We start from the raw sequence: 20,256 nt of genomic DNA on the forward strand, positions 1-20,256 counted from the left end.
GTGTAGAGCGTTGTGTTGTGTTGTGTTGTGTGTGTACAGTGCACAGGCAGAAGACCACCGGGAAGAGCAGGCACAGCTGCAGAGAGAGAATCACAGTGTGGAGTGTGTGTGTGTAGAGCGTTGTGTTGTGTTGTGTTGTGTGTGTACAGTGCACAGGCAGAAGACCGCCGGGAAGAGCAGGCACAGCTGCAGAGAGAGAATCACAGTGTGGAGTGTGTGTGTGTAGAGCGTTGTGTTGTGTTGTGTTGTGTGTGTACAGTGCACAGGCAGAAGACCACCGGGAAGAGCAGGCACAGCTGCAGAGAGAATCACAGTGTGGAGTGTGTGTGTGTAGAGCGTTGTGTTGTGTTGTGTTGTGCTGTGTTGTGTGTGTACAGTGCACAGGCAGAAGACCACCGGGAAGAGCAGGCACAGCTGCAGAGAGAGAATCACAGTGTGGAGTGTGTGTGTGTAGAGTGTTGTGTTGTGTTGTGTTGTGTGTGTACAGTGCACAGGCAGAAGACCACCGGGAAGAGCAGGCACAGCTGCAGAGAGAGAATCACAGTGTGGAGTGTGTGTGTGTAGAGCGTTGTGTTGTGTTGTGTTGTGTGTGTACAGTGCACAGGCAGAAGACCACCGGGAAGAGCAGGCACAGCTGCAGAGAGAGAATCACAGTGTGGAGTGTGTGTGTGTAGAGCGTTGTGTTGTGTTGTGTTGTGTTGTGTGTGTACAGTGCACAGGCAGAAGACCACCGGGAAGAGCAGGCACAGCTGCAGAGAGAGAATCACAGTGTGGAGTGTGTGTGTGTAGAGCGTTGTGTTGTGTTGTGTTGTGTGTGTACAGTGCACAGGCAGAAGACCACCGGGAAGAGCAGGCACAGCTGCAGAGAGAGAATCACAGTGTGGAGTGTGTGTGTGTAGAGCGTTGTGTTGTGTTGTGTTGTGTTGTGTGTGTACAGTGCACAGGCAGAAGACCACCGGGAAGAGCAGGCACAGCTGCAGAGAGAGAATCACAGTGTGGAGTGTGTGTGTGTAGAGCGTTGTGTTGTGTTGTGTTGTGTGTGTACAGTGCACAGGCAGAAGACCACCGGGAAGAGCAGGCACAGCTGCAGAGAGAGAATCACAGTGTGGAGTGTGTGTGTGTAGAGCGTTGTGTTGTGTTGTGTTGTGTTGTGTGTGTACAGTGCACAGGCAGAAGACCACCGGGAAGAGTAGGCACAGCTGCAGAGAGAGAATCACAGTGGGGAGTGTGTGTGTGTAGAGCGTTGTGTTGTGTTGTGTTGTGTGTGTACAGTGCACAGGCAGAAGACCACTGGGAAGAGCAGGCACAGCTGCAGAGAGAGAATCACAGTGTGGAGTGTGTGTGTGTAGAGCGTTGTGTTGTGTTGTGTTGTGCTGTGTTGTGTGTGTACAGTGCACAGGCAGAAGACCACCGGGAAGAGCAGGCACAGCTGCAGAGAGAGAATCACAGTGTGGAGTGTGTGTGTGTAGAGCGTTGTGTTGTGTTGTGTTGTGTTGTGTTGTGTGTGTACAGTGCACAGGCAGAAGACCACCGGGAAGAGCAGGCACAGCTGCAGAGAGAGAATCACAGTGTGGAGTGTGTGTGTGTAGAGCGTTGTGTTGTGTTGTGTTGTGTGTGTACAGTGCACAGGCAGAAGACCACCGGGAAGAGCAGGCACAGCTGCAGAGAGAGAATCACAGTGTGGAGTGTGTGTGTGTAGTGTTGTGTTGTGTTGTGTTGTGTGTGTACAGTGCACAGGCAGAAGACCACCGGGAAGAGCAGGCACAGCTGCAGAGAGAGAATCACAGTGTGGAGTGTGTGTGTGTAGAGCGTTGTGTTGTGTTGTGTTGTGTGTGTACAGTGCACAGGCAGAAGACCACCGGGAAGAGCAGGCACAGCTGCAGAGAGAGAATCACAGTGTGGAGTGTGTGTGTGTAGAGCGTTGTGTTGTGTTGTGTTGTGTGTGTACAGTGCACAGGCAGAAGACCACCGGGAAGAGCAGGCACAGCTGCAGAGAGAGAATCACAGTGTGGAGTGTGTGTGTGTAGAGTGCTGTGTGGTGTGTACAGTGTTGTGTGGTGTGTACAGTGCTGTGGTGTGTGTGTACAGTGCTGTGCTGTGTTGTGGTGTGTGTGTACAGTGCTGTGCTGTGTTGTGCTGTGTGTAGAGGCTCTCACCTTGAGTGTGTAGAGTGCTGTGTGGTGTGTACAGTGCTGTGCTGTGTTGTGCTGTGTGTAGAGGCTCTCACCTTGAGTGTGTAGAGTGCTGTGTGGTGTGTACAGTGCTGTGCTGTGTTGTGGTGTGTGTGTACAGTGCTGTGCTGTGTGTACAGTGCTGTGCTGTGCTGTGCTGTGTGTGTACAGTGTTGTGATGTGTGTACAGTGTTGTGTGGTGTGTGTGTAGAGTGCTGTGTGGTGTGTACAGTGCTGTGCTGTGTTGTGTTGTGTGTGTACAGTGCTGTGCTGTGCTGTGCTGTGCTGTGTGTACAGTGCTGTGGTGTGTTGTGCTGTGTGTGTACAGTGTTGTGTTGTGGTGTGTGTGTACAGTGCTGTGCTGTGCTGTGGTGTGTGTGTACAGTGCTGTGTGGTGTGTACAGTGTTGTGTTGTGGTGTGTGTGTACAGTGCTGTGCTGTGCTGTGCTGTGTGTAGAGGCTCTCACCTTGAGAGGCCGCGGGCGGTCAGGCTGTTTCCAGCGCAGGTACAGCTGACCAGCGATGGACAGGCCCACGAAGAACCAGTAACTGAAGCTGTAGTAGTTGATCAGCTGGAAGATGTCGTCCACACACAGGTAGACCAGAGCCATAGCCCCCTGCACAACAACACAACACACCAGGGTTCACACTGACACTCTGTACTCTACACACACAGGTAGACCAGAGCCATGGCCCCCTGCACAACAACACAACACACCAGGGTTCACACTGACACTCTGTACTCTACACACACAGGTAGACCAGAGCCATGGCCCCCTGCACAACAACACAACACACCAGGGTTCACACTGACACTCTGTACTCTACACACACAGGTAGACCAGAGCCATGGCCCCCTGCACAACGACACAACACACCAGGGTTCACACTGACACTCTGTACTCTACACACACAGGTAGACCAGAGCCATGGCCCCCTGCACAACGACACAACACACCAGGGTTCACACTGACACTCTGTACTCTACACACACAGGTAGACCAGAGCCATGGCCCCCTGCACAACGACACAACACACCAGGGTTCACACTGACACTCTGTACTCTACACACACAGGTAGACCAGAGCCATGGCCCCCTGCACAACAACACAACACACCAGGGTTCACACTGACACTCTGTACTCTACACACACAGGTAGACCAGAGCCATGGCCCCCTGCACAACGACACAACACACCAGGGTTCACACTGACACTCTGTACTCTACACACACAGGTAGACCAGAGCCATGGCCCCCTGCACAACGACACAACACACCAGGGTTCACACTGACACTCTGTACTCTACACACACAGGTAGACCAGAGCCATGGCCCCCTGCACAACGACACAACACACCAGGGTTCACACTGACACTCTGTACTCTACACACACAGGTAGACCAGAGCCATGGCCCCCTGCACAACAACACAACACACCAGGGTTCACACTGACACTCTGTACTCTACACACACAGGTAGACCAGAGCCATGGCCCCCTGCACAACGACACAACACACCAGGGTTCACACTGACACTCTGTACTCTACACACACAGGTAGACCAGAGCCATGGCCCCCTGCACAACAACACAACACACCAGGGTTCACACTGACACTCTGTACTCTACACACACAGGTAAACCAGAGCCATGGCCCCCTGCACAACAACACAACACACCAGGGTTCACACTGACACTCTGTACTCTACACACACAGGTAGACCAGAGCCATGGCCCCCTGCACAACAACACAACACACCAGGGTTCACACTGACACTCTGTACTCTACACACACAGGTAGACCAGAGCCATGGCCCCCTGCACAACGACACAACACACCAGGGTTCACACTGACACTCTGTACTCTACACACACAGGTAGACCAGAGCCATGGCCCCCTGCACAACGACACAACACACCAGGGTTCACACTGACACTCTGTACTCTACACACACAGGTAGACCAGAGCCATGGCCCCCTGCACAACGACACAACACACCAGGGTTCACACTGACACTCTGTACTCTACACACACAGGTAGACCAGAGCCATGGCCCCCTGCACAACAACACAACACACCAGGGTTCACACTGACACTCTGTACTCTACACACACAGGTAGACCAGAGCCATGGCCCCCTGCACAACGACACAACACACCAGGGTTCACACTGACACTCTGTACTCTACACACACAGGTAGACCAGAGCCATGGCCCCCTGCACAACGACACAACACACCAGGGTTCACACTGACACTCTGTACTCTACACACACAGGTAGACCAGAGCCATGGCCCCCTGCACAACGACACAACACACCAGGGTTCACACTGACACTCTGTACTCTACACACACAGGTAGACCAGAGCCATGGCCCCCTGCACAACGACACAACACACCAGGGTTCACACTGACACTCTGTACTCTACACACACAGGTAGACCAGAGCCATGGCCCCCTGCACAACGACACAACACACCAGGGTTCACACTGACACTCTGTACTCTACACACACAGGTAGACCAGAGCCATGGCCCCCTGCACAACGACACAACACACCAGGGTTCACACTGACACTCTGTACTCTACACACACAGGTAGACCAGAGCCATGGCCCCCTGCACAACGACACAACACACCAGGGTTCACACTGACACTCTGTACTCTACACACACAGGTAGACCAGAGCCATGGCCCCCTGCACAACGACACAACACACCAGGGTTCACACTGACACTCTGTACTCTACACACACAGGTAGACCAGAGCCATGGCCCCCTGCACAACAACACAACACACCAGGGTTCACACTGACACTCTGTACTCTACACACACAGGTAGACCAGAGCCATGGCCCCCTGCACAACGACACAACACACCAGGGTTCACACTGACACTCTGTACTCTACACACACAGGTAGACCAGAGCCATGGCCCCCTGCACAACAACACAACACAACACACCAGGGTTCACACTGACACTCTGTACTCTACACACACAGGTAGACCAGAGCCATGGCCCCCTGCACAACAACACAACACACCAGGGTTCACACTGACACTCTGTACTCTACACACACAGGTAGACCAGAGCCATGGCCCCCTGCACAACGACACAACACACCAGGGTTCACACTGACACTCTGTACTCTACACACACAGGTAGACCAGAGCCATGGCCCCCTGCACAACGACACAACACACCAGGGTTCACACTGACACTCTGTACTCTACACACACAGGTAGACCAGAGCCATGGCCCCCTGCACAACGACACAACACACCAGGGTTCACACTGACACTCTGTACTCTACACACACAGGTAGACCAGAGCCATGGCCCCCTGCACAACGACACAACACACCAGGGTTCACACTGACACTCTGTACTCTACACACACAGGTAGACCAGAGCCATGGCCCCCTGCACAACGACACAACACACCAGGGTTCACGCTGACACTCTACTCTACACACACAACCACAGCCTCCTATATCGCACACCACTGTACTGCAGAACACTGTACTAAACCGCACCCCACTATACTGCAGTACACTGTACTATACCGCACACCACTATACTGTAGTACACTATACTGTACTGCACGCCACTATACTGCAGTACATACTACTACTGCATATACTACTGAACACTGTACTTCTGAAGGAAATTAAGTCTCACATTGAAAAGCAGAGCCGGGACAGGGGTGAAACGATGAATATGGATCATACACAGAGAGTCTGGGAGGTGACCTTCTCGTGACCCCACAAAGAACAGCCTGTGAGAGAGAGACAGGTTAATACAGACACGCTGACTGGACACTCCAGTACATTAACACTGCACTGAGAGAGAGGGGTTCATACAGACACACTGACTGACTGGACACTCCAGTACATTAACACTGCACTGAGAGAGAGGGGTTCATACAGACACACTGACTGACTGGACACTCCAGTACATTAACACTGCACTGAGAGAGAGGGGTTCATACAGACACACTGACTGACTGGACACTCCAGTACATGAACACTGCACTGAGAGAGAGGGGTTCATACAGACACACTGACTGGACACTCCAGTACATTAACACTGCACTGAGAGAGAGGGGTTCATACAGACACACTGACTGACTGGACCCTCCAGTACATTAACACTGCACTGAGAGAAAGGAGTTCATACAGACACACTGACTGACTGGACACTCCAGTACATTAACACTGCACTGAGAGAGAGGGGTTCATACAGACACACTGACTGACTGGACACTCCAGTCCATTAACACTGCACTGAGAGTGTGTAGGAAAGGTCCACTCACCGAGACGCTGCCAGAATAGATGCATTCAGTCCTCCAAAACAGGAGAGGGCGACAGCGAGCGGTATGGTCCAGTTCATGACTCCAAACACCTGATCTGCAAATGTCTGTAAGCGATAAGAGCAGAAATGCAGCTCTTACCATGCAGTTGTGCTGCAGTACTACACCACCCCACTAGGTGTCAGCGCGCTCTGGACTCACCACGGCCACAGCGTCGCTGTCCAGGATGGAGGGGATGTCCAGGACAGTGTAATAGGCCAGGTTGGTCAGGATGTAGATGGTCGTCACGATGGGCATGGAGATCCCAATGGCCAAGGGCAGGTTCCTGCAGTACACAGTGCGGACACAAGGGGGAGACAGAGGCTCAAGGTCTATTAGAGTCTTTCCTCGGGGCACATCCAACCTCTCTTGAGTCAACCCAAGGCCAACGACAATGACAACCCACGGCATGCCTCCAGAATTGATAGGAAAGAGCTTTTGAAACGGAGGACAGGAGGCTCTTCTTTACACAGAGGGGGGTGGGGGTGGGGAACAAGCTGCCCAGCCCTGTTGTTGAAGCCGATACCCTGGCTTCTCTCCAGACACAGCTGGGTGAGCTCCTCCAGTCAGGACAGGAGGCTCTTCTTTACACAGAGGGGGGTGGGGGTGGGGAACAAGCTGCCCAGCCATGTTGTTGAAGCCGATACCCTGGACTCTCTCCAGACACAGCTGGCTGAGATCCCCGGGCCACTTAGCTTCTAGGAACCCACCAAGCTAGAGGGGTATAATGCACCCTGTGTGTCTCCTTCACTGTGGGGAATGCACCTCGTGCGTCTCCTTCAGTGTTCACAGGAACTGGCCGTGTTCATCACAGATTAAAACCCGCCTCAGGCCCTCGCAGGACTGCGCTGCGACTCCGTACACTTCTCTCACCCGTGATCTGTCTTAAGATCACTTTCTTGGGATGCATGTGTGGCTACAGTTCTCTTTAATTCACTTCAGTTCAGTTCAAGGTGCTTTATTAGTGACCGATGGGTACAATCAGTGTCGCCAAAGCACATAAAAATAATAAAATTAACATGGAACAAAACAAAAATAAAAGTAAAATAAAATCTACAGACATTTACAACAAAGACATATTATAAAATATTGACATCTACTGTAGGCGGCTGGAGCATTATTGGGAGACAGACTCACTGTTCCTCAGGCTGTGACAGGAGATCACATACTGGGCTGCCAGTTCCACTGAGTTCCCTTCTCCCTCTCCCAGTAGGATTGGGACCTGTTGTGGTTTTGGCAGGTGTGGGAACTCTGGGACTAGATTTCTGAATTTGGGGAAGAATGTTTCTCTAATCCCAGAGTATCTGTCACAGTGCAGTAGGAAGTGCACCTCTGTCTCTATTTCTCCCTGCTGGCAGTGGGAGCACAGCCTGTCCTCTCTGGACAGCCAGGTCTGCCTGTGTCGCCCAGTTTCTATGGCCAGGCTGTGGTCACTGAGCCTGTACTTCGTCAGGGTCTGTTTCTGTTTGTTGTTTCTTCCCTCTCTGTGACACTATTTCTCCCACGACCCGCACATGCAGCTCTTCAACACCAGGGGGCAGTAAAAGACAAGCAGGCGCCACTGAGCTGAGCCAGCAGAGGCAGGTGTGTGAGGCGGCAGCGGCTCTGAGTGCCGAGGAGCCACCCCCTCTGGTTCATCCTCTCCACCGGGACAAAGCTGAGGGTGTCCCAGCCGGACCCGGTGAACAGACAGACAATGAATCTCACGGCATTCCTCAGTACTGCTTCGGCACTGCTGTCTTTCCCAAGATATAGGTCCTGACTCTCTGTGGTCATTAAAAATCCCAGGGTGCTTCTCGAAAAGAGTTGGGGTGTAACCCCGGCGTCCTGGCCAAATTTCCCATTGGCCCTTACCAATCATGGCCTCCTAATAATCCCCATCTATGAACTGGCTACATCACTCTGCTCTCCTCCCCACTGATAGCTGATGTGTGGTGAGCGTTCTGGCGCACTATGGCTGCTGTCGCATCATCCAGGTGAGGCTGCACACTGGTGGTGGTGGATGGGATCCCCATTACCTGTAAAGCGCTTTGAGTGGAGTGTCCAGAAAAGAGCTATATAAGTGTAAGCAATTATTATTATTATTATTATATAGCGCCTTGATTTTTAGGGGTTGTGGGGTCGCTCAGCCCCTGTCACCGTTGACAAGACCCCCCGAAAGAAGAAGGCACACAATCTTCAGAAGCATAGCAGCACAGACGTGAGTGTGAAAAACACAAACCAGTGCAGTGGTGAGTTTGAACAGAACAGACCAGCGCAGTGGTGAGTTTGAACAGAACAAACCGGCGCAGTGGTGAGTTTGAACAGAACAAACTGGTGCAGTGGTGAGTTTGAACAGAACAGACCAGCGCAGTGGTGAGTTTGAACAGAACAGACCAGCGCAGTGGTGAGTTTGAACAGAACAAACCGGCGCAGTGGTGAGTTTGAACAGAACAAACTGGTGCAGTGGTGAGTTTGAACAGAACAGACCAGCACAGTGGTGAGTTTGAACAGAACAGACCAGCGCAGTGGTGAGTTTGAACAGAACAAACCGGCGCAGTGGTGAGTTTGAACAGAACAAACTGGCGCAGTGGTGAGTTTGAACAACACAAACCAGCACAGTGGTGAGTTTGAACAGAACAGACTGGCGCAGTGGTGAGTTTGAACAACACAAACAGGCACAGTGTTGAGTTTGAACGACACGAACCCCTATTCCTTCAGTACCTCATACATACCTCTCAGGGTTCTTAATCTCCTCTGTTACAAAGTTGAGGGTGTCCCACCCGGAGTAGGAGAACAGGGCAGAGTACAGGGCCAGAGCGATATCACCAGGGTCCCGGGACGAGCCCTCAAACATCCCATCGAAATTCTGAGTGAATCCTGAAGGACAGAGAGGGGTTCATACAGACACACTGACTGACTGGACACTCCAGTACATTAACACTGCACTGAGAGAGAGGGGTTCATACAGACACACTGACTGACTGGACACTCCAGTACATTAACACTGCACTGAGAGAGAGGGGTTCATACAGACACACTGACTGACTGGACACTCCAGTACATTAACACTGCACTGAGAGAGAGGGGTTCATACAGACACACTGACTGACTGGACACTCCAGTACATTAACACTGCACTGAGAGAGAGGGGTTCATACAGACACACTGACTGACTGGACACTCCAGTACATTAACACTGCACTGAGAGAGAGGGGTTCATACAGACACACTGACTGACTGGACACTCCAGTACATGAACACTGCACTGAGAGAGAGGGGTTCATACAGACACACTGACTGACTGGACACTCCAGTACATTAACACTGCACTGAGAGAGTGGGGTTCATACAGACACACTGACTGACTGGACACTCCAGTACATAAACACTGCACTGAGAGAGAGGGGTTCATACAGACACACTGACTGACTGGACACTCCAGTACATAAACACTGCACTGAGAGAGAGGGGTTCATACAGACACACTGACTGACTGGACACTCCAGTACATTAACACTGCACTGAGAGAGAGGGGTTCATACAGACACACTGACTGACTGGACACTCCAGTTCATTAACACTGCACTGAGAGAGAGGGGTTCATACAGACACACTGACTGGACACTCCAGTACATTAACACTGCACTGGGAGAGAGGGGTTCATACAGACACACTGACTGACAGGACACTCCAGTACATTAACACTGCACTGAGAGAGAGGGGTTCATACAGACACACTGACTGACTGGACACTCCAGTACATTAACACTGCACTGAGAGAGAGGGGTTCATACAGACACACTGACTGACTGACTGGACACTCCAGTACATTAACACTGCACTGAGAGAGAGGGGTTCATACAGACACACTGACTGACTGGATACTCCAGTACATTAACACTGCACTGAGAGAGAGGGGTTCATACAGACACACTGACTGACTGGACACTCCAGTACATTAACACTGCACTGAGAGAGAGGGGTTCATACAGACACACTGACTGACTGGACACTCCAGTACATTAACACTGCACTGAGAGAGAGGGGTTCATACAGACACACTGACTGACTGGACACTCCAGTACATTAACACTGCACTGAGAGAGAGGGGTTCATACAGACACACTGACTGACTGGACACTCCAGTACATTAACACTGCACTGAGAGAGAGGGGTTCATACAGACACACTGACTGACTGGACACTCCAGTACATTAACACTGCACTGAGAGACAGGGGTTCATACAGACACCCTGACTGACTGGACACTCCAGTACATTAACACTGCACTGAGAGAGAGGGGTTCATACAGACACACTGACTGACTGGACACTCCAGTACATTAACACTGCACTGAGACAGAGGGGTTCATACAGACACACTGACTGGACACTCCAGTACATTAACACTGCACTGAGAGAGAGGGGTTCATACAGACACACTGACTGGACACTCCAGTACATTAACACTGCACTGAGAGAGAGGGGTTCATACAGACACACTGACTGACTGGACACTCCAGTACATTAACACTGCACTGAGAGAGAGGGGTTCATACAGACACACTGACTGGACACTCCAGTACATTAACACTGCACTGAGAGAGAGGGGTTCATACAGACACACTGACTGGACACTCCAGTACATTAACACTGCACTGAGAGAGAGGGGTTCATACAGACACACTGACTGACTGGACACTCCAGTACATTAACACTGCACTGAGAGAGAGGGGTTCATACAGACACACTGACTGACTGGACACTCCAGTACATGAACACTGCACTGAGAGAGAGGGGTTCATACAGACACACTGACTGACTGGACACTCCAGTACATTAACACTGCACTGAGAGAGAGGGGTTCATACAGACACACTGACTGGACACTCCAGTACATTAACACTGCACTGAGAGAGAGGGGTTCATACAGACACACTGACTGGACACTCCAGTACATTAACACTGCACTGAGAGAGAGGGGTTCATACAGACACACTGACTGGACACTCCAGTACATTAACACTGCACTGAGAGAGAGGGGTTCATACAGACACACTGACTGACTGGACACTCCAGTACATTAACACTGCACTGAGAGAGAGGGGTTCATACAGACACACTGACTGACTGGACACTCCAGTACATTAACACTGCACTGAGAGAGAGGGGTTCATACAGACACACTGACTGACTGGACACTCCAGTACATTAACACTGCACTGAGAGAGAGGGGTTCATACAGACACACTGACTGACTGGACACTCCAGTACATTAACACTGCACTGAGAGAGAGAGTTCAATCAAACTTTATTTGACAGAAAAAAAACAAAAGTATTAATCAAGGGTCTTAAAACTCTATTTTAAGAATTAAGAAAAAAAAAATAATAAAAATAAATAAAAATCATAATTGGAATAAAACTCTTTCATTATTTATGATCCTGCACAGGACATTTCCAAAACACCAAAACTTTTCGAATGTTCTGAGGTCATTATGCGATTTGTAAAACAGAAATTCTAACGATATCCTGCTCTTCACCAACCCTTCGAACATCCTCACCAAGTCTACAGACCCGGAACCAGAGATCTTATTTTTCCGAGTCCTGTAGATGGTGAGTTTGGCCTGGCCCAGCAAAAAATTAGCGAGGAGGGTCTGAGTTTTCCGTTTTTTTGTGTGACCTACCCCAAACACGAAGATAACATTGTTGAAGGCCAGGCCAAGGTTGGTGAAGAGCCGGATCAGTACAGCAAACATGGGCGACAGGCGGGGGCAGGCGCTGTAGCAGTGGAACACCGTCTCCCTCTGAGCGCAGAAGGGACAGGCGTCAGACACCGCCGGGTCCAGAACCGACACAAACGAGTTGACCCCCAGGATGGTGTGCAGGACCCTCCACTGCAGATCACCAGCCCTCTTGTTGAGGGGAAATCTGTAGAGGCTACCCCAGGCAGGCCGGACGTCATCCGGCACTCCCAGACGAGCCCTCCAGGGAGTGTCAGGGAGCGCGGACAGCTGGGCCTGGTGCCTAGATGTTACGACTAGTCTGTACAGACATTTCCCCCCAACACCAGCTAGAGACCTCTCCTCTGAGGCAAGGGGCTCAAGGAGAGATCCCGTCGGTCCGGGACTGAGCGCAGGAGACACTAGCAGACCAGGGAAAGGAGGCTGTGTGATTGGAATGTGATGGTCCTCAAACAGACCCTGGATCAGCAGCATCTCCTGGAGAGGCAGAGCAGAGCGAAGCTGACTGAGAAACCTGTCTACACACCGCCGCGAGTGTAGTCCCAGCGCGTCACACGCCCACTCCACGCTGCGCCAGCAGCCCTGATCCACGTCCAGCAGGTGGTGGAGCTGTGTAATGTTGGCGTGGACCAGTCTGCTGGTAAAGTCCAAGGAGCGGCCCGGTTCTATGTCCATTCGTAGATTGTGTATTAATGGTTCCCTGAGTGTCCAGTATAGACTGGGCCGCTCCTCTTCCCTCTGCACGCGCAGATGCCGCCAGGCCTCCAGGAGACTGCGCTGGAAAGGCGGCAGTGGAGACAGGTCAACCCTGCTGGTGTCCATTAGGAAGAGCACACAGTCGAGCCCGAGGTGTCCTGCTCGACGCAGCAGGGTGAAGGTCAGCTCCCTCCAGGACAGCGAGGCCGGGCCGAACAGCAGCTTCTGCACTGCCTGCAGGCGAAAGGCGTCCACTCGGCTCCGGATGTCGATAAGTCCTTGCCCTCCGTCCTCTCTGGGCAAATAGAGGACGCCCCTCCGCAGCCAGTGCAGTCCGTCCCAGAAGAAGTCGAGGAGCGTGGCCTGCAGCTCCTCGACCAGTCCGGCTGGTGGCTCCAGACACACCAAGCGATGCCACAACATCGAAGCCACCAGGGTGTTGACAATCAGAACCCGGCCTCTGTAGGAGATCTGGGGGAGCAGCCAGCGCCAGCGGTCCAGACGACCTTTCACTTTTTCAAGGAGCCCCTCCCAGTTCTTTTTCACGCTGGCCTCATCCCCCAGGTGCACCCCCAGGTATTTGAGTCCCCCTCTGGTCCAGCTGAGCCTCTCTGGCAAGGCTGGGGGACCCATCTCGCTCCACTCCCCCAGGAGTAGGGCGCTACTCTTGGCCCAGTTCACTTTGGCTGATGATAGCCGCTGGAAATCACTTAAAGTTGTCTGTAGCGCCCTGACATCCTGTTCTCCACTGACCACGACCATGATGTCATCAGCGTACGCCGAGATCTTGACAGTGGAGTCGGGGCAGCCCGGGATGGACAGGCCCCTGATGACCCGGCGCAGCTGATGTAGCAGAGGCTCGATGGCAAGGGAGTAGAGCATTCCTGAGAGTGCACAGCCCTGCCTGACTCCCCTCCGCACTGGAAACGGAGCACTCAGCCCTCCGTTGACCTTTAGCACACTGAAGATGTCACTGTACAGCACCTGAATCATGGCAACAAAGACAGGGCTGAACCCGAAGGACCTCATGGTCCTCCACAAATACTGATGTTCAACCCTATCGAAGGCCTTTTCCTGGTCTAACGAAATGAGACCAGTGTCTAAACCCAATAGTCTGGAGGTGGCCAAAACATCTCGAATCAGAAATATGTTATCAAAGATTGACCTTCCGGGCACGCAGTACGATTGGTCGGAGTGCACCACAGACCCCAGCACCACCTTCAGCCTGTTGGCCAGAGCCTTGGACAGGATTTTATAATCCACACACAGCAGGGCAACAGGTCTCCAGTTCTTAATGTCACACAGGTCCCCTTTCTTGGGCAGCAGGGTGACAACAGCTCTCCTGCAACTCAGTGGCAGATCCCCCTGCTCCAGACTTTCCAAATATACATCGAGCAGGTCAGGACCCAGCACAGCCCAGAAGGCACGATAGAATTCGGCTGGCAGGCCATCGAGACCAGGGGTCTTGCCATTGCTCAAGCCACTGAGTGCGGTGGAGAGCTCCTCCAGGGAGAGAGGCCTCTCCAACCCTGCCCTTTCCTCTTCGGGGACCTGTGGAAGGTCTTCAAGGAACCTGCGTGTGCGGACCGAGTCCTCACTAGCCTCGCTGGAGAAGAGCGCTTTATAGAACTGCACGGTCCTCTCCTGGATCTGCCCGGCCTCGTGCAGCTCCTGCCCTGTCTCCGAGCGCAGGCAGTGGATCTGCCGGCTCTGGCCCGGTTTCTTCTCTAGGCCGAAGAAATAGCGAGTCGGGGCGTCTACCTGTGATGCACTCTGAACCCTAGAATTTATTAGAGCTCCTTGTACTTTTGTGTCCAGAAGGCCAATGAGTGATTCTTTTTGGGTTTGGAGGTCATCAATTAGCCTCCTGTCTGCACGACACTCCAGAGCCTGGTGGAGCTCCAGAATGTCTCTCTCCAGAGCCTTCATGGACTCATGGATACCTCTCGTGACACTTCCAGTGTACTGCTGGCAGAACTGGCGAATCTGCACCTTGCCAATATCCCACCACTGCCTCAGGGAGACAAAGTGGGCTTTCTGACTCCTCCACTGCTGCCAGAAGAACACGAGGCAGTCGCAGAAGTGAGCATCGTCAAGCAGCTGGGTATTAAAGTGCCAGTAGGCACTGCGGGCCCTCACTGATGGCACAGCGACTGTGCAGACAGTGAGACAGTGGTCCGACAGGCCCACTGGACAGATGGAGCACTGCTTGACGATGCTGTAATGATGTTTACGGCAGTAAAGTCGGTCTAGCCTGGCCAGAGAGAGGGTATTCCCCCTGACCTGGGCCCAGGTGTACTGCCTCGTGTCCCCATGACATCTCCTCCAGATGTCAGTGAGGTCAGACTTGACGAGGATCCTGCGCAACTCCCTGGCCGACGGGCCATGTGGCTCTGCGTGATTCCTGTCCAGTGTGCTGTTCTCTGTGCAGTTGAAATCACCCCCCAGGAAGACCAGCTCTTCAGGCTGGCAGGTCGCCAGTGCAGTCTCAAGCTCCCTGAAGAGGGTGACCCTCTCCCCGCCGTCGGTGGGAGCGTAAACGTTAATAAAAACAAAGGTTTTCTTTCCGATAACTACTCGCACGAGTAGCAGGCGACCCTTCACCACCTCCTGGACGGCGATAGAGAGGGGCTTGAACCCCACAGAGAACAGCACCGCGACCCCCGCGCTCACAGGGGACCCGTGACTGTACACGATGTCCCCCTGCCACTCCCGCTGCCAGGCGACGATGTTGGAGCTGTCGGTGTGGGTCTCCTGCAGGAAAGTCACCTGCAGGTTCTTTTCTTTGATAATCTCCAACACCGCAGCTCGCTTCAAAGCCCTCCTGCACCCATTGGTGTTCAAACTCCCTATCCTAATGTCGCCCATGTTTGCGGAAAAGAAAAAAAGAAAAAACATAAAACACGAACAGACACGTAGCACGCAGACGGATAGTGATGTGATGTGAGGGACAGGACTCATTCGTGCTGAGGTGCGTTCCGCGGTCCTGCCTTGATCTTACCTAAAAGGCTCTTCAGGCGCCATCTCTCCTGATCGCTGAAGTCATTCGCACCCGAGCCCCTCTTCAGATGGCGCGTCGCGGAGAGGACAAAGAGCTCGGTGTCGGGAAAAAAGTCCTCGACCACAGTTCCCCTCTTACCTTTAGTCTTCTCTAAGAACTCCCTAATGCTCTGGAAACTGTAGCCTCCTCTGCAGCTCCGCCGGGCCGAGGAGCCCGAGGCGAGAGAGGAGTCGGTGAAGCCGCCCTCGTCGTCGCTCCCGGACTCCGAGGAGCTCCGGGCGGCGGCGGCGGTGGCGGCGAGGACACTCCAGCGCGTCCTCACTCTCCCGGTGTCGGAGTCACTCGCGGCCCCCGGGCCGGCGACAGAGCCGCCCTCCACCGAGCTCTCTGTGCTGCGCTTCTTCTGCACCGCACTCTGCACAGATTTTTTCGTGCGCTTTCTCCGCGGCGTCTTAAAACCATCATCTATTTTTTCAGATGATAACTCATTTCCTCCCCACACCGTGTCTACAATTTTCGCTGGCGCTTGAGACGCGTTTTCCCCTGTCGGTGTCACTACCTGCTCTCTCTCTCCCTGACTCTCCTGAGCAGCGCTCATCTCTCCGCCAGCGCTCATCTCTTGCTCTCCGGTGTGGGGGGCTCCCTGCTCTTCTGAGGGCTGCGGTGGTCCACTCTTTACTATCTGCTCTCCTGATTGGGACGCCACCGGCTCGGGCTCACCTGCTCCCTCCAGCGATCTCCTCTCCTGCACCCCGGCCGTGGGCTCTGACTCCCCGCTGCCTCCCTGCGCTGCTCCGCTCCCCGCTGCCTGACGCTGTCGGCTAGCCTCCTGTGCGCCCTGGGGCTGAGGCTCCCTGCCTGTCTCTTCCTCCACCTCCGGGCAGTTCTTCACCACATGCCCCTCGCTCCCGCACCTGAAGCACTTCATCGATTCCGAAGTCACGAATACAACATAGTCGCAGCTGTCAATACGAAATTTAAGGGCCACATTGATCTCTTCCGTGGGGTTTTTTAGGATGACGTAGACCTGTCTCCGGAAAGAGACGACGTGCTTCAGCTGCGGAGCCCTGCAGCCCAGAGGGACCCTCCTGATCGGAGAGACCACCTGTCCGTATCGGGACAGTTCCCTCTCCAGCAGCTCGTTCCTCATGAACGGAGGCACGTTGGAGAGGGTGATCTTTCGAGCCGGGGCCGCGAGAGGCAGTACCGGGGTGAAGGTGCCGTCCAGGACAACTCCCTTCTCCACCAGGGTGTTTGCCAAATCGGTAGACTGCAAGAAAATGACTATACCTCCACTCATGCGGGAAGCGGACCTGATGTTCCTGCAGCCCACGACCTCCCCGACCGCAAGAACGCACCTCTCAAGCGGACAGAACTCCGCAGGGGAGATTTTCACACCATGGCGACGAGTTAGTTTCTCAAAGGAGAGGTCTGGAGGATCAGTGCCTCCAGAACCGGCCATGATGAGAAAATAAACCCCGCTTTTCCCCAAAAAAGACAGAAAAACACAAACCCAGTGAAGAAAACACCGCCACACGATCAAACCCACCGAAGCTCCGCCCACTCACTCACTCAGTCTCGCGAGAAACACACAGAGAGAGAGAGAGGGGTTCATACAGACACACTGACTGGACACTCCAGTACATTAACACTGCACTGAGAGAGAGGGGTTCATACAGACACACTGACTGACTGGACACTCCAGTACATTAACACTGCACTGAGAGAGAGGGGTTAATACAGACACACTGACTGGACACTCCAGTACATTAACACTGCACTGAGAGAGAGGGGTTCATACAGACACACTGACTGACTGGACACTCCAGTACATTAACACTGCACTGAGAGAGAGGGGTTCATACAGACACACTGACTGACTGGACACTCCAGTACTTTAACACTGCACTGAGAGAGAGGGGTTCATACAGACACACTGACTGACTGGACACTCCAGTACATTAACACTGCACTGAGAGAGAGGGGTTCATACAGACACACTGACTGGACACTCCAGTACATTAACACTGCACTGAGAGAGAGGGGTAAAAAGGTTGTGTCGGTGTGGTACCCTGGCAGATTTTGACGATGCCTGCGATGATGACTGCGATGAGGGCGATGACCTTGGCATAGGTGAAGAAGTCTTGAACCCGAGTTCCCCACTTAACGTAGGCACAGTTCACAAACGTCAGTAGACCTGAACACAGAGGGAGAAGTTGGATTTGTACATGATTACTCAGACATACAGGCATTAACACACTGGATTAAAATGACAGTTCAGTCCCTGACACAGTCTTAACATTCACACTGTGTACAGTTATAATTCAGTCTTTCACACTGACACTGTGTACAGTTATAATCTAGTGTCTCTCTCACTGACTCTGTGTACAGTTATAATCTAGTGTCTCACTGACTCTGTGTACAGTTATAATCTAGTGTCTCACACTGACTCTGTGTACAGTTATAATCTAGTGTCTCTCACTGACACTGTGTACAGTTATAATCTAGTCTCTCACACTGACTCTGTGTACAGTTATAATCTAGTGTCTCTCACTGACACTGTGTACAGTTATAATCTAGTGTCTCACTGACTCTGTGTACAGTTATAATCTAGTGTCTCTCACTGACTCTGTGTACAGTTATAATCTAGTGTCTCACACTGACTCTGTGTACAGTTATAATCTAGTGTCTCTCACTGACTCTGTGTACAGTTATAATCTAGTGTCTCACACTGACTCTGTGTACAGTTATAATCTAGTGTCTCTCACACTGACACTGTGTACAGTTATAATCTAGTGTCTCACACTGACACTGTGTACAGTTATAATCTAGTCTCTCACACTGACTCTGTGTACAGTTATAATCTAGTGTCTCACACTGACTCTGTGTACAGTTATAATCTAGTGTCTCTCTCACTGACACTGTGTACAGTTATAATCTAGTCTCTCTCACTGACTCTGTGTACAGTTATAATCTAGTGTCTCACACTGACTCTGTGTACAGTTATAATCTAGTGTCTCACACTGACACTGTGTACAGTTATAATCTAGTGTCTCTCACTGACTCTGTGTACAGTTATACTCTAGTGTCTCACACTGACTCTGTGTACAGTTATAATCTAGTGTCTCTCTCACTGACTCTGTGTACAGTTATAATCTAGTGTCTCACTGACACTGTGTACAGTTATAATCTAGTGTCTCACACTGACTCTGTGTACAGTTATAATCTAGTGTCTCTCACACTGACTCTGTGTACAGTTATACTCTAGTGTCTCACAATGACTCTGTGTACAGTTATAATCTAGTGTCCCACTGACACTGTGTACAGTTATAATCTAGTGTCTCACACTGACTCTGTGTACAGTTATAATCTAGTGTCACACTGACTCTGTGTACAGTTATAATCTAGTGTCTCACACTGACTCTGTGTACAGTTATAATCTAGTGTCTCTCACACTGACACTGTGTACAGTTATAATCTAGTGTCTCACACTGACTCTGTGTACAGTTATAATCTAGTGTCTCACACTGACTCTGTGTACAGTTATAATCTAGTGTCCCACACTGACTCTGTGTACAGTTATAATCTAGTCTCTCTCACTGACTCTATACAGTTATAATCTAGTGTCTCACAATAACGCTAGCAGTATAAACTGTGGAAGTCACTCTTCTGTGTGTCATTGTGACAGTGGCTGAGGAAGTGGTGGTGCTGATACAGCACAACAGACAGTTTTTGAAGTCTGAAACTGCTGAGCTCAGCAGACTATACTACAAAGAGGAATGAAATGAGAGAGAATTTAACAGTGGGGAGAATATACACATTGACACTGCACTGAGAGAGAGAGGTTAATACAGACACACTGACGTACTGGACACTCCAGTACATTAACACTGCACTGAGAGAGAGGGGTTCATACAGACACACTGACTGACTGGACACTCCAGTACATTAACACTGCACTGAGAGAGAGGGGTTCATACAGACACACTGACTGACTGGACACTCCAGTACATTAACACTGCACTGAGAGAGAGGGGTTCATACAGACACACTGACTGACTGGACACTCCAGTACATTAACACTGCACTGAGAGAGAGGGGTTCATACAGACACACTGACTGACTGGACACTCCAGTACATTAACACTGCACTGAGAGAGAGGGGTTCATACAGACACACTGACTGACATTAACACTGGGGTTAATTTAAAAGTATTATACTCAGATTATAGAAATGCTTTTGAAATTCAACATGAGTCATGCATAATATTTCTTCATATCTGATAGTTACTCAGAGAATTAAGTAATAATTAACT

At 51.7% G+C, this 20,256-nt stretch overlaps 1 protein-coding gene across 2 annotated transcripts in view; it reads right to left on the bottom strand.

Annotated features, from left to right (window-relative positions):
- The window catches only part of slc7a7 (solute carrier family 7 member 7), a 51,844-nt gene that overhangs the window by 19,240 nt on the left and 12,348 nt on the right, over nt 1-20,256 (bottom strand). For both annotated transcript variants that reach the window (XM_069188714.1, XM_069188713.1), the window contains exons 3-8: nt 18,012-18,137; nt 9,236-9,380; nt 6,684-6,807; nt 6,486-6,589; nt 5,852-5,948; nt 2,639-2,788 (exon numbers count right to left, since the gene is read on the bottom strand). In XM_069188714.1, the coding sequence (XP_069044815.1) occupies nt 2,639-2,788; nt 5,852-5,948; nt 6,486-6,589; nt 6,684-6,807; nt 9,236-9,380; nt 18,012-18,137 (746 nt within the window). The remainder of the gene's footprint in view (nt 1-2,638; nt 2,789-5,851; nt 5,949-6,485; nt 6,590-6,683; nt 6,808-9,235; nt 9,381-18,011; nt 18,138-20,256) is intronic.

The sequence above is a fragment of the Lepisosteus oculatus genome, chromosome 4, assembly GCF_040954835.1.
Source record: "Lepisosteus oculatus isolate fLepOcu1 chromosome 4, fLepOcu1.hap2, whole genome shotgun sequence".
Classification (NCBI taxonomy): domain Eukaryota; kingdom Metazoa; phylum Chordata; class Actinopteri; order Semionotiformes; family Lepisosteidae; genus Lepisosteus; species Lepisosteus oculatus.